At 41.5% G+C, this 17,793-nt stretch overlaps 1 protein-coding gene across 1 annotated transcript; it reads right to left on the bottom strand.

The window, feature by feature from the left end:
• Positions 1-333: 333 nt before the first annotated feature.
• On the bottom strand, positions 334-17,278 carry STMP1 (short transmembrane mitochondrial protein 1). The gene is made up of 4 exons (XM_054989023.1): positions 17,250-17,278; positions 16,041-16,081; positions 3,662-3,715; positions 334-901 (listed from the first exon to the last, which is right to left on the bottom strand). Exons 2-4 carry the CDS (start codon positions 16,053-16,055, stop codon positions 824-826), a joined length of 147 nt encoding a protein of 48 aa, XP_054844998.1. The 5' UTR covers positions 16,056-16,081; positions 17,250-17,278; the 3' UTR covers positions 334-823.
• Between the last annotated feature and the right edge of the window lie 515 nt (positions 17,279-17,793).

The raw sequence follows: 17,793 nt of genomic DNA, 5'->3' as shown, positions 1-17,793 counted from the left end.
AACCCACTGAGTTCCACCACCTCCTTTCCCAGAAAAAAGGCCGTGGATATGACCTTACATGATCGAGGTCCACTCTGATATAAGAATGTTTTTCCGAAACATTCTTCTCTGCCTCTTCAGATTAGTGAGAGAGAACATGTTCCATGATAGTCGTTTGTCAGGTCTAAGATTGGTTGTGATGAAACCATTTTCTCCAAGGGCAACCCACTGAATTCCACCACCTCTTTTCCCTGAAAAAAGCCCTGATTCTCATCATGAACAAACAAAACCTTGGCTTGTTTGTGATGTCTTCCTCAGAAAGGCACATGATACAACAATTTTAAAAGCCAAAAGTTCACTTGGAGAACAAAATTGAGGATTTATCTTCAGTGATCTGATACATTACAAATAGGATGTCCAAAAGAACTTTAAAATTGTACTACAGAATATATCAAGAAAAAAATTAATCCATGGACAAGTTTTCCCAATGTATTTGTTTGAATTTCTTTCATGAGTCTGTAACAGTCCATACTTTTAATGGTTGGCAAGCTGGAATAATTATAGGAATTTCTTTTCCCTATAGCCAAACCACATTAATACTTATTGTAAAACAGCACCATTCGCACAACAATAATTTAAATTCCCTGTGGGATTTCTTTTCCCCATCATACATGGGGTAAAAGAAGTCAAACCATCCAGAAACTGCTAGAAGGTCCCATGGCAATGTGGTGACTTCAGCAGGCAGATTCTCCAAGTCTCGGCCATTCTCCAAAGCCACATTAAGATTTCAACCCATTGGCAAAACTACATAATCTACACATACACAGAGAAGGCCAAGCCATCATCATTTGTCACTTGGAGGCTTCTTCCTTGCTTCCACATCTCGTTTGATGTCTTCAAGCTTCTTCGCGATGTTTGGAACCTATGAAGAAAGAAGAATTGTGTCAGAATTGTTCAGAATGACAAAACACAGTAACTCAGAGGATGATCAGGAGAGACAAGCTTTCACAAAGCATTCCTAGGAAAACCATAAACAACAAGAAGTTTACAGTTCTGTTTCATCTTCGCAACATAATAAACATTCATGCCATCTCTCCTATTTCTGCTCGTACTCCGAACCAGGACTTTAAAATAGTTTGAAGTTGAGTTTGCAACCCTGGTTTGAAGAGCAAGCAATAACCATAATTTATTTTGGATGCAACAAACTATGGTTTCTCTTAACTAAACTGAAAATAACTAATACATTGAAGTGCGAGCTAGGGAGAGTGTAACAGTATGGCTTAGCATTACAGGTAAACCAACAGCGTGCTTGTCTGTATCATTTTTACCAAAGCAAGAGTATTCCAGATTCCTCTTATCCAGTTTTCACTATGAACATAAATATTAATTGCCAATTCTGGCAGTAACTGAAATTAATGAAGCACTCTAGCTCTAGTAATTTACATAATCCAGGAGTATTGTGAGAAGTAAAATCTAATCTGTCATATCTATGGTAATCAGTGTGATGCTGTAGTTACAGAGTTGCATTAGAACTTGGGAGACCAAGATGCAAATTCTCATTCTTTAATGAAGCTCACAGGCTGATCTAGGGCTAATTACTCTACCTAACCTGTGTGGGTGCTGTCAGGATAAAACGAGAAGGGTATACACCTTAAGCCCCTTGTAGGAAGACTGGGATAAACATAAAAATAAAATTTTAAACAGAGATTGAAATATAAAAGAAATCAAATGCAGTAGTTATCCTAATGGTAACCTGAAATTATCACAATTGAGATAATATACCCAATAACATCTTACCCTTGTAAGATGCATTTTCTTCTACTGGGGTCTTGCACCACCACATTGAGCCTGGATTCAACACCCCCCACCCCAGGGTTCATTTCGTAGAAAAAGAGCTGGAGGAACTCATTAGCATAACTCATTAGCATATGCCACTCCCCTTGACATCACCAGAAATGTGTCATTAGCACAACTGATTTGTATATGCCACACCCCCTGACATCAGCTATCCTGGCTGTTTTGGACCCAATCCTGGCCATTCAGGGCTGAAATTGGGCCCAAAATGGCAAAAAGGGGCTGAAAATGGCCAAAAAGGGGCCCAAAATGGTCAGAACTGGGCCGCTGCTGAGCAGGAGTGATCCATCACCCGTCAGAGGCCCAATCCGGACCATTTCAGCCCCAATCCAGGACGAAATGGGCCTAAAATGGCCGAGAGTCAGGTGGGCGGGGCCACCTGACATGTGACCTCTCTGGAGAACTGCCGGAACTGCATTCCTGCATGTTCCTCCTCGAAATGAGCCCTGCCCCACCCCCACCACCTGGTTACAAGTTTGACTGAATATTTCAACTTAGAAACAACATATTTCCAGATGTTTTCTGAGATTGTTTGACTGAATCTTTCTCCCAATCAAATCTAAACTTCTATTCAAGCCCAGCTGAATCCCAGCGTATGTCAAACTTACAATATTCTTCCTTTGGAATGAACACAAATGTGTGATACACTCACATAAGATTTTTTTTTTAATTAAAACTTTGTTTGTAGTTCTTTCCTTGAATTTATTGGGAGCTGAGCTGAAACTAAAAGCTGGATATGGCCCAAGAGACCATCACTTGTCATCTTCTTCTGTAAGCTTTTTTCAAGTCCTTCTGATTTCTAAGTATATCAGGTAAGGTTGGCGTTTTCTTCTAGCCTAGCATCCTGGGGTGGGAGCAGACATTCAGGGTCCCAAGCATGAGTCTTTTCCATCCTTAACACTTGAAGTCCTTTTAACAGAATAAGCTAGTGACTGACTTTTATACATAAACTCCACTATTATCTATATTCTTTCTCTACACTCCCATACTTTAGAATCAAATTAACAGGCGCAATGACTTCGACTTAAGCTCTTAATACTTTAACACCCATTTGGTTTTAAGGGAAAACAAAGCTCCTCTTAACAAAATATGACAATTACTCTCAAAATGAATGAGGCCCAAAAGTTTGTGAAATACAGGTCAAAGTCCCATCCATTTCCTGATCCTGCTATCATACCCATTTAAATCTGGTTGGAATGCACAGTGAGCCAAAAACAGCCATTCAGGGTCCTTGGAAACTTGAGAGTAGATGAGAAGGAGAAGCTGAAGTAAAATATACTCAAAATGTTTTTCCTTTAGAGTGGGTTAAGCAATGAGGCAAGGTAGGGAATTCTTTGTCTCAGGAGGAGTGTTCATCTCACAGTCTGACTTCTAGGAAAGCAGGCTGTAGAGTCACGCTTCATGTTTAATTATCTTTTGCTAGTCTTCCAAGGTTGCAGATTTAACGTACTGTAGTAGCTCTCATCTATGATTCAATAACCTAAGGTCCAGTCACTCACAATTTTGTTTCAGAGTGCAGATTGGTTATTTACTTACTATCCATAGAACACATTGTTTTATTAGTAACTGTTTTTTATGCCTTGTGCCCAGCAGAAAACTAGAGCTACATTTGAAAATATTTACAAGCCTTAGTGTTCTTTCTAAGCCTTTAACCCTTTCTGGGGGAGTAAATAAAAGGAAACATGTTGCGTTTGGGAATTAAATGGGAACAACAGGTCAGAAAACAACACTGTATAGAGTTTCTAACAAAGCTTTGGGCTGTGATCACACGGATAAACCCCTTGTTGACACACAAGGTCAACCACAGCAACATAATGAAAATACTTACGTCATAGTTCTGGGCCAGATACATCCCAACTACATTGCCAAGTGCAAAGCCAACCTAAAGAAGAAACAAGACAAGGAGGATTATACTTTTCTCCTGAATTTGCTTGAGAAACAGAACTTTTTCCAGTTTATGGATTCTTTTAAAAGCGTTTTACCAGCTTCAAAACAAATCCTGCTTCTCATTAAAATATCTATCATACTCTCCGCCAGTGCTACTGCCAAATGGTTTCCACTTTTTAGAATGCTTGCTTCCATCTAAGCCATAAACTATTCCTTCAAGTCAATATGCTATGCAAAAACACAGGGAGCATGCCATTTTGAACACTCTGTCCCATTCAAACACCCATGAGAAAGAACTGAAAGTGCAGGAAACTATGCTGGTACAGAGAAAACACTCAAGGACAAACGTTATATATATATTTTAGGATTTAGGATCTACCAAAATAACACCACAGAGTATGCAAACTTTTGAGCACTTCAGAACTCTCCATCATCTGGGATATTTAAAAATCCTACAAAAACGGAGATGGGGGAGAAGATGTTTCAACTACTTAAGACCTCCTGCCTGCATTCTCTTCAGAATACCAGACATATTTGAATAGTTGTACCTTTGCCGTCTAGGAAAAACAGGGGAAATGGCAACCTTCAAGTAATAATCTAAAAAACAGAAGTTGATCAAATGCCTCTCTGGCACCAAAAGGAACACACTGGTCCCTTAAAAGGCTAAGAGCAGAGGGAAAACAAAACGGTCATTCTATTAACAAAACTGGAGCACCCTCAAAACAAGTTAGACCAAGCAGCAGCAACACACTCTTCTACTCAGCAACCCCATTCCTGCTAGACCTAGCTCTATTGTTTGAACGAAAGGTGTCTTCAGTGACCAAAAATGCATATTATCAATTACATTTGACCTGTAACCTTCCCCCCTATTTAGAAACTGTTGATCTGGCCACACTGATCCAAGCAACCTTGAGGCTTGACTACTGTCACGTACTCTACCTGGGGCTGCCCTTGGAGCCAATTTGGAAACTGTTGGTTATTCATTTCTAAATCCAGACCTTCATGACCCACAGAATGCCATTCATGAGCCTACTGAAGCTACCTCCAAATACGTGCATGATCTGGAACCTTTAGACAACAGAGGATGGCAGTGAGCACTGCAAAGAGTGGAGAGGAAGAAGAGGAGCGACCGTCACATGGCATGACGCCCAGAAATTTGATGACAGAAGCCAGGAAGGGGGGCATCCAAACTGCTGGCTGGCAGGGCTAAAAGAAGGGGCTTTTGTAGGGAAAATAATAAATGCAGGACAGCAATTGGTAACACCGGCCTTTATACAATGAACCAAGGCGGATTCAGGGTGGCTCTCTCCAATGATGAACACTCAGCAGAAAACCACAACCTTACCCACACAAAAATTCCATATCCATTTAGCAGGTCATAACAAATTTTGAAGAACTGTCAGATGGTTAGCAGTCAGCAAGCACAATCCTTAAAAACTCACACTACTACAAGATCACAGCTTGTTCTCATGAAGATGTTTAGGGGCTGTAGCAAAATGAAAATATGAACACGTACATATACTTCCAGACAGGGCTTTTTTCTGGGAAAAGAGGTGGTGGAACTCACCCCCTGATCTCGACACAGCGGAATTTAGATTGCCCTCCGTGCCGCTCAGCGGCAATCTAAGCTCCCCTCTGTCTGGAGATCAGGGGGTGGGGCCACCAGCCATGTGACCATTTTCAAGAGGTTCCGGAACTCCGTTCCACTGCGTTCCAGCTGAAAAAAATCCCTGCTTCCAGATATAGATACTTGATTCTACTAATCAATATCCATCTAGAAAGAAGATACAATAACACTGAATAATACATACAGTTTGTGCTACTCTCACAGCCACACACGCATGTTCCAGTTGGCAAACGCTCTCTAAAAAGTTTTCAGGAAAATTAAAAGTGGTTGCTCATTTTTCCACATGGATACAGTTATTAACTTAATAAATGACCTGTCAGAACAATGACATGGCATTTAAATCCTCCACTCGGCCCGCACAGTAACTAGCAACATTTTAAAACATGTTTTTGTGTAAGGGGTTATATTTTACTGTAGAAGTTAATGAAACCTTCCCCACCCCTTATGTGGAGAGGAGAGATAATTAATGCATGCTACACTAAGATAAGGAGGATTTAAGCTGCATTTCAATTCTGAAAGTCAGAGACTAGACATGCAAGGAGTGGGTAGCTATTTGACTGCACTGCTCCACTGATGGCTGAGAAATTGCCTATTTTAAAAAGATGTACTAAATCTATGTTATTTCCTATATTTGTTTATCCCATTCATGCTCTGATTTGACTCAAGGAGCTCGATGCGGCTCCCAGGGAGACCCCTGTCTAAGCACTGCTCAGCATTAGTGGCCAAACTAGATCCTCTTAATTCTCTCTAAGACAATAAACCCAACATAGAGCCCAACTGTATGCTGAGTCAGACCATGGCTTGTCAAGGTCAGTACCTACTCTGACTGGGAACTGCTCAGGTAGATAGTTTTCAGGTCACCTTTTACCTGATGCTTTTAACTCGAAATGCCAGGGATTGAACCTGGGTCCTTCTGCACACAAAGCAGATGCTGTACCACTGAGTCACAGCCCCTCCTTCATATGCTTGCTTGCTTGAAAATGTCCATTTAACTCAGTGGGACTTATTGCCAACTACAGTTACAGGGCAATCCTTAGCAGAGTTAATCCCATCTAAGACCACTGATTTCAGATTTCAATGAGCTTAGACTGGAGTAACTCTGCTTAGGAATGCACTGTTAGTTACTATCCTTATTTAAAGATCAGCATGTCTGCACCGGCAAAAGTCCAAGGGTTAGATCCATGTTAGACTTATTCCAGGGCACATCCGACTTCCATGTTCCACATATTCCAGGACACATCCGATAAATAAAATATTTTTTTGGTTTTACTTCTTGTATCTTATTTATGATTGTGACCCGCCGTGAGCCTGCTTGCGGGGAGGGAGGGCTAAAAATCCAATAAATAAATAAATTCTATGTTACGTGAGAACATTATTCGTGTTCTGCCATCTTTATCAACCATTTCAGGCAGAGAGAGCACTGTTGCAATATATGTTCTTGGAATCAGAACTAGGCAGCAAGGAATAACTCGGGTTTTCCAGAAAAAGCAGGAATTGGAATACTTTCCAGTTCCCTAATTACAGAAAGATCCAATTTAGCATACTTATTTTGACCGCTATTGGTGAACAAAAGTTTAAAAGCACCCATGTCAATGTTATGTCCTACTAGCACAAATACTTGAATTGAAATATTCAGGGAAGAAAATTCAGGAAAATTTATTCAAGTGAGGTTCAGAAGATATATTCAAATCCTAAGCTTCACATTGGAAGAATACTTGTAAACATTTAAAGACAACATAGCATATACTTCCCTTACATTGTTTAAATTTAAAGGCAGGAAAGAACACAGAAAACTATGGACACACTAACAGTGTGTCAATGTCGAGCCACTCCACAGACCAAAACTATTTAGGGCCTTAAGGAACTAGCGCTGTGGATTGTGCCCAGAAACAAACCAGAAGCGCATGCAGATCTTTCAGAACACAGGCAGTAGGATCCCTGTATCCAGCCCCTGAAAGAAGCCTGGCTGCTGCCCACATTTTGAACCAGCTGAAGTTTCCAGGCAGTTTTCAAAGGCAGCCTCAATAAAGTTTGTTACAGTAATCTAATCTGGACGCAACCAGAATATAGATCACCAGATCATGCTTTTCGAGGAATATGTGCTACGGAGGGGACCTGAGCCTCCAACTGCAGGCCAGGATCCAGCAGCACCCCCCAAGCTACAAATCTTCTCCTTCAGGGAGAGTGCAATCCCTCCAGGACAGGGTGGCTCCTCAAGCAGCTTTGTCACTGGCCAACAGTACTTCAGTCATTTGTTCAGTTATATCTCGATTCAAATTCAAGCATTCTGCAGGGGGCTGCCTTTGAAGCATGTCCAAAAACTACAAATGGCTCAGAATGTGATGGCCAAAGTATTAACTGGGGTCAACTGCATTCATTGTATTAAGACGGTTTTACCTCTTCTTCATTAAAGGCCTGTTCACTACTAGGCCAAGTTAAGATGTTCTGCAGAAGCATTTGGTGATGTGGTGGGAAAGCACCCTTCCGACAGCCCCTATGGAACTCTCCCCCAAGAGAACCAACCCTGCTCCTGAGCATCTGGTGTTCAGGTGGTAGACTTTAGGAGAAACTTTGGGGCTTTCAGTTAGATTTTTGCTCCTTGCAATGGCGTTCTGTCCCATCTATTATGGTGGTATTTCTGCTGCAACTTTAGTTCAACAAACACAGGACTTAAGAGAACATGCCCTGCCTAGGATTTGCTGGATCCAGGCGGACATGAACATGCACTCACATACATGGTATACCAAAAATTCATTGCCACACTCTCTGATCAGAAACAGTTCTTGTGTTCAGACAGGGCCAGGAGCAGTTTTGCCTTAATGACAACTAGGGAAGTCTCTGCTTCCATCTCCCTACCCACAAAAGCAAATATTTTACATCAACTTGGTGTTAACTGACACTCAACAAAACTCTTTATGATCCAACTCCATGCTAAAGAAAACCCTTAATCCTGACCAAGCGTGCTTCACTGCTTTCTGCTCTCCATCACCATCTGGGCTTTCAGACTTTTACTGTCTGTCCTGAAAATTCTGTGGTTTCAGGACAGCCTTCCTATCATCCCTGAATCCTCCAATGCTCAGAGCGAGCTTTCGAGACCACAATGTCTTCATCCTCCTGAACATATTTGGGGCAAGAGGAGTGGCATCTATAAGCTACATCAACACAGTGTTCAGAATTAAGTCCAGCTCATCCCAGCTAGACCAAAGCTGGATTCTTTGCTGCAGACCAAATAAGCATAATACGCATACCGGCATTACTCCAAAGATTGGTGGTTGGAAAAACTGACTAATGTTTACAGGAAAATGTAAGCCAAGACACAAATGAGGGGAGGGAAACCTGGCCTTCTAAGCTGGACACACACATGCCCATCCCAAGCCTTGCCAAAGCTGCACACACGCCCAGTCTTTATTTTGTATCTCCCCCTACCATTCCCCCTTCTATGCCACATACCTCCGTTCTCTCCCAGTAATTTCTGAATACGCCTGCCAGCGGCTTGCGGCTGCCCGCATTTTGGCTGTGAAGCCTGTTTTGCTGGTTTCTGGATAAAGGGAAGAGAGACAAACCATTCTGACTGCTCATGAGCCAGCGCTCTCTGAGAAACTGTGTGCAACCGCTAGGATTCTGTTCCCCAGTTTGGAATCCACCTCTGAGGGATAAAACAGGCCCATAGATGTGGGAGCAGTTAGCAGATTGCCTCGAGTCATTCCTCAAAGATGAGTGACGCGTAAGTTAGAATCACAGAACCATAGAGTTGGAAGGGACCTCTAGGGTCATCTAGTCCAATCCCCTGCACAATGCAGGAAATTCACAAACACCTCCCCTCCACACACACATACCCGGTGACCTTTTCTCCATACTCAGAGGATCGGTATCCCATATCAAACTGGCCTGGGGGAAATTGCTACCTGACCCCAAGATGGTGATTGGCCTAACCCTGGGCATGTAAGAAGGGGCCATGAGAACTAAGCACTGATGTAATCCTTCTTGCCTCCCCCCTCATAATCTGCCTAGGTTCAGAATAAGCACTGCTGTCAGAGGCCATCCAGCCTCTGCTTAAAAATCTCCAAAGAAGGAGAACCCACCACCTCCTGAGGAAACCTGTTCTACTGAGGGACCGCTCTGTCAGGAAGTTCTTCCTAATGTTTAGCCAAAAACTCTTTTTAATTTCAACCCGTTGGTTCTGGTCCGACCTTCGGGGGCATAGGAAAACAACTCTGCACCATCCTCTATTTGACAGCCCTTCAAGTACTTGAAGATGGTTATCATATCACCTCTCAGTCATCTCTTCTCCAAGCTAAACATACCGAGCTCCTTCAGCCTTCCATAGTCTGGGCTATGGCATGCTGGTTTTGAATTTTTACACACTCAAGATTAGAAACTTCTTTACCTTGCCAATCCAAATGGCACCAGGATTGCAATATCGAAAATACACAGGAAAAATGGGAGGAAATATGGTAATCTTCAATATTCACATCAAAAGTAATTTCTGTAAGACTGCAAACATTTAAAATTATTCACAGGTGGCACCTGACGCCTAAAAGATTGTCTACAATGCCATCCTCTTGCACTCCCCCGTGTTGGAAGGGTTGCAATGAGGTAGGTTCCTTCTCTCATTGTTGGTGGGTTTGTCCACAGATAGCCACATTTTGGAAAGAAATATTGGAAGTAATAAAACAGATTACAAGTTACGATATTCCAATATCGCCTTCAATTATATTTCTTGACCAATGGAATATTCCGCAGATCCCAAAAGCTATCAGGAATCTTATAGCAATATTTTTTGTTGCAGCGAAATCAGCGATAGCTTCAGTCTGGAAACTAAAGAAAGTGCCAACAAAAGAGATGTGGCTTTCTACGATATGGGACCATTTCATCCTGGATAAGATTAATGATAATATCCTCAATGCTGAACGCTTTCCTGCCAGGTCTAATTTCTATGAGAAATGGTTCCCTTTTCTTGAATTTATAGACATGCATGATTTACATCCAAAAATAAGAATTGCTCAGACGTTGACTCAGTTTTCTGATATTTGGTAATATTATGTATGCTTTGTTTAAAAGTTATTGTAATGTTCATATTCTTCAAAACTTATAAACTATTGTTGATTAGTTGTTGTGTTACAGTGATGTTCATTGTTGATTTCTATTTGTTGCATGTTATAAAGCTTAATAAAAAAAAAGATTAGAAACTTCTGAGGTTAGAAAGTCTTTAAACCTTGACTTTGCTATCTCAGCCCTCATACGGGGAACCATTTGTCTGTAAACAACCAATTGTGAATATCACTGCAAGTACCACTTCAGGAAGACTTCTTGTTTAAAAAAGTATTTTCTCTGGGGTGGTAAAGTTTCAAGCCATTTTCATAGGACAATGATTTGGAAAAGTAACTGGGCAATGGTTTTATATTGTTTCAAAAACAGAACCAATACACTGGTCAATTGAATGACCAGTGTCAATTTACAATCTATTATTAAAATAATCAAGCTAATGTATTGATGGCAGGTAATCTTTTCTACTTATATGGTGACAACTGTAAACACAAGCAGAAGTAATAAAACCAGCAGCAAAGTAAAACTCCTAACGGCGGTCCCAAGCACTTGTTTTTAATCATTGCTGCCATTTTTCTATTATTTCTAATTTAACTGCCTTTAAAAAAATAATTTTATACCCATTGTCTGATTCTGGCGTTTTGGGAGAAAAGGCATAGAAAAATAGCTATGCAGTTAATTGTTCACATTTGTAGAAACCTTAAATAACATTGTTAAAAGTTCTAACGCTCCATCACGATTTTTTTCTTAAAGTCAAGACTGCTGATTACAGATAAATCTATTAAAGCACACAATACTAGCTTAAAAAAAGAATGAATGAATGAATGAATGAATGAATGAATGAATGAATGAATGAATGAATGAATGAATGAATGCAGAAATCCGCTTCATACATCCCCGGCTTGTGGAAAATGCTCCCACCAGATCGTATTTCATGTTCCAGCACATGGATCCATCCAATTAGCCTCCCTGCCGGTCTCCTGCCAGTGGCGGGGAGCATATGGTCCATCTGCCTCCCCATGCTTGAGGAGTTCACCAACCCACACCTCCACCCTTTTCTTCCCTTGTGTATGGTGGACAGGGAAAGGGGAAAGGGTGCACTACCTGGAATGCTGAAATCCATGTTGGTACTGAGTTGTATTTTACTGGTTTTATTTGTTGTAATTTATATCTATGATTGTAACCTTCCCTGAGCCTGCTTGTGGGGAGGGTGGGCTAGAAATCCAATCAATCAATCAATGGATAGAGCTTACTGCGTAAGTCAATTCAAGAGAATCAAACTTGTCTATGCCTCTGGAAAGAGCTTGTGCAATTATGCGGATTCTTGCGCTAACCACAATAAAGCGTTACCCCTGCCATGCTGAGCACCCAACAGGCCACATCGAACCAATGACTGGTCCTGCCACGATTCCTCCAGAAACCCCCTACCCTACTCTAGACCTCCAAGAAGCTGATGTGCTCAACATCACGATGTTCCCACAGGTACGTAACTGAGATGCAAATCTGAGGTGAGGATTCTGCTTCTCACCCTTCGCTGTAGCTCCCCCAGCCATGCGTCTTTTCCTCTGGGTGGAACCACAAGCATCCGCTTCTCAGACCTCCCAGAGGTTGGAAGGTGGAAGGTGAAGAGAAGAGCTCTGCACCAGCAAGAGCATTCTGCTGCCACTTCCATACATTTCATCCAAAGCTGTTTCCAGGCAGCCTCCGTAAGTGGTCAGCAATGCAGTAGTTGCGTGACCTCACCTGATTCTGAAGTGTTGAGGGGAAAGCCAACTCTGAAGCCGAATCTCCCTTGAAGGGAAAGGTTTTGTGAAATGTTTCAAGTGCCTGGCATCTTCTACCTCTGAATTAAAACATTTTTTAAGAGAAGTGGGGGTGGAAACTGTCAACACATTTAGCAATCAGCAAGAAAAGATGAGGGACAATGTATAGGGCTTCCCATAGTTCCCCTAATTTCACGCAGAGCCATTTGAAAAAATGCACAGCTACTCCCGCCTTTTGAAAAAACGGAAAAAAAAAACAAAAACACATTTAGAAGATTATCCCTTTATCTCTCAGCAGCAGTCTTAGCCACAGAGAAGGCAAGCCAGCCTCTTCATCTACCTAATAAGACAGCATATAGAAAGCTTTTCCTTTTTCCCATTCTCCCAGTTCTTAAATACTCATCAGAAAGTCTTAATTAGAAATGATTTCTATTTTAGATTTGCTAGAGTTGCAGGCAACTACAGAGTCTGGAAGCATTTAAGACTGTGCCCTCTATGAAAGGGCCTTACATCTTATTCATTGTTGTCTCAGAAGAATGAAATGTATCTTGAAGAACTGAACCTAATGATAGACCAAAATCATTTTTTAAAAATCCTCTAATTTTGTTTTGGACTGTGACAAGTGTGAAACAACTGATAACACCAGCACATGCTAGTTCCCACCAAAGATGGGGAATCTGAGCTATGCGGCCATATATACAAAGACAAAACAACAAATTAAGAGTACAAAAGAGTCTGATTAGTTTTGAAAGTTCACACAATTGTTCAATTGACAGGACTGATAATAATGAAACACTAAATCAATACACAGTGCATCGGCCAGTGATGCCTAAATTGAGAAAGAGGCTGAAGTGTGCCTTGAAAGGCACTGTCACCAGAAGTAACCTATGGAACTCATTGTCATAGGATGTAGTGGCGACTCACTACAGGATAAGAGTAGACAAATTCATGGAGGATAGATCAATGACTATTTGACACAATGGCTGAACAGAATCTCATGTCCAGAAGATGCATGTCTATCAACACCAGTTGCTGGAGGGGAAAGGTGGGGGGGCTACAACGGGCTTTTGATACTTTGCCCCACTTGTAGGTCTTTTGGGGGCATCTGGTGGGTCACTGTGGCAGAGATTTGAACTGGGACGTCCAGCACATTCTCTTAGCCACTGCACTATTAACTCTTTATAACACAGTTGCTGGACTACATGAACCACTGGTTCGTTCCAGTGGAATATCTCTTAGGTTCACAGTGGAGGTACCTATGTCAAGGCGGAAAGGTCCATGTAACACTGATCTACAGATCTCTGTGCCACTCTTAAGAGCCATATTTCCACTCTACCATGAAGTTCACTGAGTGACATTGGGCTAGTCTCTCACTGTCTTGGCCTGACCTAACATATGTTGGTTGCGAGAATAAAATAGGGTGGTATTTCTTAATCTCCACTACTTTGGGTTTCCTAATCTCATAAATATAATGTATTTATTTAGAAAATTTGCACACTACCTCTCCCGCCCTGCTCAAGGCTGCATAAAAATAAAACAAACTCAAAAACTCAAATAAAACAGCTCAATAACATAAAACAAACCAGGGCATAAAAGCACATAAAATGATACCAATAAAACAGTCATCAGGCTAGCGGTAGGCCAGAAAACAGCTTTTTAAAAGATGGAAACCTTTAATTAAAGCCTGGGTAAAGATCAAGATGGGTAGTGGAGTTAGTCTGTCTTTAGCAGTGGAAAAGAGCAAGAGTCCAGTAGTACCTATAAGACTAACAAAATTAGTGGTAGGGTATGAGCTTTCGTAAGCCACAGCTCACTTCTTTAGATACCAATCTGAAGAATACATATCTGAAGAAGTGAGCTGTGGCTAACGAAAGCTCATACCTACCACTAATTTTGTTAGTCTTATTGGTGCTACTGGACTCTTGCTCTTTTCCCCTGGATAAAGAGAAATGTTTTGACCTGGCACTTAAAAGAAAGTACGACAGGTGCCAGGCAAGCCTCAAGGAGAAAGGAATTCCAAAGGTGAGGAACCGCTACTGAAAAAGCCTCTCCTCTTGTTACCATCTGCCTTGCCTCTGCAGCCAGGGGCACAGAGAGCGGGGCTTGTGAAGAAATTCTTAGCTGGCAGCTGGACAAGACGGGAGGAGGAAGTCCTTCAATTACCTGGACCCAAGCTGTTTACAACCAGCACTTTAACAGTGAAATCCTAAACAGAGCTACTCCAGTCTAAGCCCACTGAAATCAATGGGCTTAGACTGGAGTAACTCTTCTTAGGATTTCACTGTGAATTGTGCCTGGAAACAGATGGGCAGCCAGGACAGATCTCTTTCAGCACAGGGGATGATACAGTCCCTGTGTCCTGCCCCTGACAGCAGCCTGGTTGCCACATTTTGGATTAGCTGAAGTTTCTGAACCATCTTCAAAGGCAGCCTCATGTAGAGTGCATTACAGTAATCTAACTTGTATCTATATCAATAAGCAAAGTACTTCATTTCCATATTGGCTCTTAAGAAGTACAGACATTATCACCAAGACTCTTCTGTACGCAATCCCCAAGACCTTTAACCCTTTTCAGCTGTTCCCTGAGGTAAAAGTGAGAGGGGAGGGGAGAAAAAAGCTTAACAAAAGCAAGTCAGCCATGTCCAGGGTGGATTTGATTTAATCAAATTGATTTAAATCATGATTTAAATCACGATTTAAATCACTAGTCAGTAAGACTAGATTTAAATCAGTTTTCTACATAAAGACTCATTCTTGCTGCTATAACCTTAATATACAACTAGATGAAAATTTCATTTTTAGAATAACAACTGTCCATATTAGTTTTAGTTATATAAAAATACTGATTTTAATACTATTAGAAGCATATTATAGATAATTATGAAATTATTGTGAGGTGAATTATCTCCAGTTTCACTCATTTTTACTGCTTGCCCCTCCCTCCTCACACTTAGTTTCTTCTTGTGCAGATCTATTCCACTCCAAACAATCTTTTTCTATTCATTGAACTTTTTGAAACTTAGCACTTAAGGGGTTGATTCTGTGTACATAGGTTTGTAGAACAATGGGATTAAGGTTTTTCTCAGCTCTGTTCATTTTATAACATTTTTGCTGTGAAGAAGAGGCATGTGATCTCTGCAGACATAAATTCACAGTTTTGAGAACTGCAAAACCAAGCATCTGTGATAGTATCTTGTAGCCAGAGAAACTGCCCAGTAATCTTACAGAAACCTCTGGAACAGCATGACATTGTGAATGGATTAATGGAATTTATTAACCAAAAAATTTAAACATATACAGCCATATGCTACATAATTAAAAACTAATCCTTATTTCATGATGGAATAACCTTTGGATGATAATATATTTTCCTCAAAAAGCATTTTATTTAAAAAATCCTATTTAAATAAAAAAAATCCGATTTAAATCAAAAACGATGTTTTTGATTTTTTTAAAAAAATCATTGGTTTTTATCCACCCTAGCCATGTCACAGACTATCAACTAGGCCAGGAGAGAAAGCCCCAGCAAGCAACCATGTGGGTGAAAATTTATAGGGATTTTAAAAGATATTGTAACGCCTACAGGGATAGACTTCGGGGCTTAAAAGAAATTGCACAAGCTCTTGCTATGCCACGCAGTCCCAAATGGACCAAAGTTCAAGCAATACCAAGGAGAGATGAGCCCAAAAATTAGCTGTCGCATTGGCCCCAAATAACAAGAAACACAAAATGCATGAGGCGGCTCCCTGTACAGAACCTGTACAGTATTTGCATTTATGGCACACTTTCTCTCTTTAGATCCATCTGGGTCTGCTCTTTTGACATTTAGGTGCCGGGAAAAACATTTCTATGTAGCCAAGGTTTTTACTCAGTCTTTCTCCCACCTTTGAGATGGTCATTTTAGCATGTTCCTGTGGATGTTTTTCTGGAAAACAGAAATACGACTCCTCTAAATAAATAACTAAACACACAATCCAAAGCTACTCTGTAAGTTACTGAGAATCCTTCTTCAGGTGTATGGCTGGGGGGGGGGCGGGAAGAGCGGGTAAGGAAGGCTAAAGGGAGAATGGCCAGGTCCCTGGTTATCAAATCAAGTCTGCAGAATGAAAGAAGAGGAGGCAGGGGAAAAACCCAGGGCTTGCTCAGCTAGGTCCCAAAAAATGCTATCCTGGCATCCAAGAATAGGAAACTTCTGTTCATCTTGATACTAATCAGACGATTAGTAAACTGGTTCCTAAAAACTCTGAATCTGAACTATTTTTCTAGTTCCAATCACATTAAATTTGTCTCCCATTTGGATATGTGGTGCCAGAGGAAGGGGCAAACAGGACACCCGTGGAAGTTTACAGGGAGAAAATGCTGCAAAGCCCCTCATCCCGTACCTCATTTGCAGCCAAACAGAGAGTTTTTTAAAGGTGAACTACTTTGCATCCTTCATAAACAGTTTAGAAAAACAGGGGAAAGGGATTCAGGGATACAATAATTTGTTTTTAAATCATTTTAGCAAATATAGAAGGCTATGTTTTCTTTAATAGGTATCAGGGGGCTGTTTCCCAAAGCACTTCCCTGAAAAGAAATTGAAACATGGCTTTCAGGTATTAATCTCCTTTCAAACCAGTGCATCCCTATTGCTTATTCAGTCTTTGGGCAAAAGAGGAAAAACTGGCAGAGGTGGTGGTAGTTGAAACTTGTTAAAAAAAAACTTTATCCTTTCAGATAGGGTAGGTATCTGAAGAAAGGAGCTCTGACTCTCAAAAGCTTGCACCCTGAAAATCTTGTTGGTCTCCACTGGACTCCAATCCTGCTCGATCCTTTCAACCTTAGTTCCTGGTTTTAGTTCCCCCTTCACTTATTTGAGGAGGGAGGCATTCTTAGTTCACTCCAAGCCCTTCTTCCCAACACCCAGTTACGATTTCACCCTCTCAGTACACTTCACGTAGTACAAGCTTACACAGAAGTAAGCCCATTGAGCTCAATGGAGCCTCTTCTTTAGTAAGCACATATACAGCTGCAGCTACAGTTCTGGAGAAAACAGCCAGGCCCAAAAAAGAGGCCCCTGCCCAGTCTCCCAGTCCTGCTTTGCCAACACTCACCAGGAACTGAAACATGGTGGCTCGGCCGCCTCCTTCTCTTCCAGCAAGACTCGCCCCAAACACTCCGCCGCTGCCCTTCCGGGTCCCCGCCAGCCAACCCTTCCGCTGACTGGCTCGCTGCCTTGATAGACTCCTCCTTTGCCCTATCGCTGCTTCGTCTGGTTTTCCTCGTAGCAAACCGAAGAGTTCCCGTTTCCTCCGCCTCCCATTGAAGAGACTGAATCATCCCAACGTTAAAACGATGAGGCCCGATCCGACCAAAATGTAGAGGCTGCATGCTATTAAACTTGTGCAATGCAAAGCGCTGCCACGTTTACGGAGCCTATTCATTGGCGCTTACTTCCCAGGAAGGGGTGCAATTGCATAGGATTGTAGCCGAAAAGTGTCCGATCGTTAACTGTTTGCTGCTGGCTGTTACAGTATTGTACACAGCATGAGAGTTTGAAACTCAGCTTGCTACATTTTAGATACAGTAAAAAGCAATAGTAAGAAGTCATACCTAAGATTGCTTCAGGTGGGTAGCCGCATTGGTCTGTAATTGAAG

The sequence above is a fragment of the Eublepharis macularius genome, chromosome 9 (assembly GCF_028583425.1).
Source record: "Eublepharis macularius isolate TG4126 chromosome 9, MPM_Emac_v1.0, whole genome shotgun sequence".
NCBI classification, from domain to species: Eukaryota; Metazoa; Chordata; class Lepidosauria; order Squamata; family Eublepharidae; genus Eublepharis; species Eublepharis macularius.
The sequence above is the reverse complement of the archived record's forward strand: the minus strand, read 5'-3'. Positions and strand labels throughout refer to the sequence as shown.

Bases quoted from the DNA above. Each gene is read 5' to 3' on its own strand.
- STMP1 (XM_054989023.1), bottom strand. The intron at 902-3,661 runs GTAAGTATTTTC...CTTTCTTCATAG, and splicing joins ATCTGGCCCAGAACTATGAC to GTTCCAAACATCGCGAAGAA.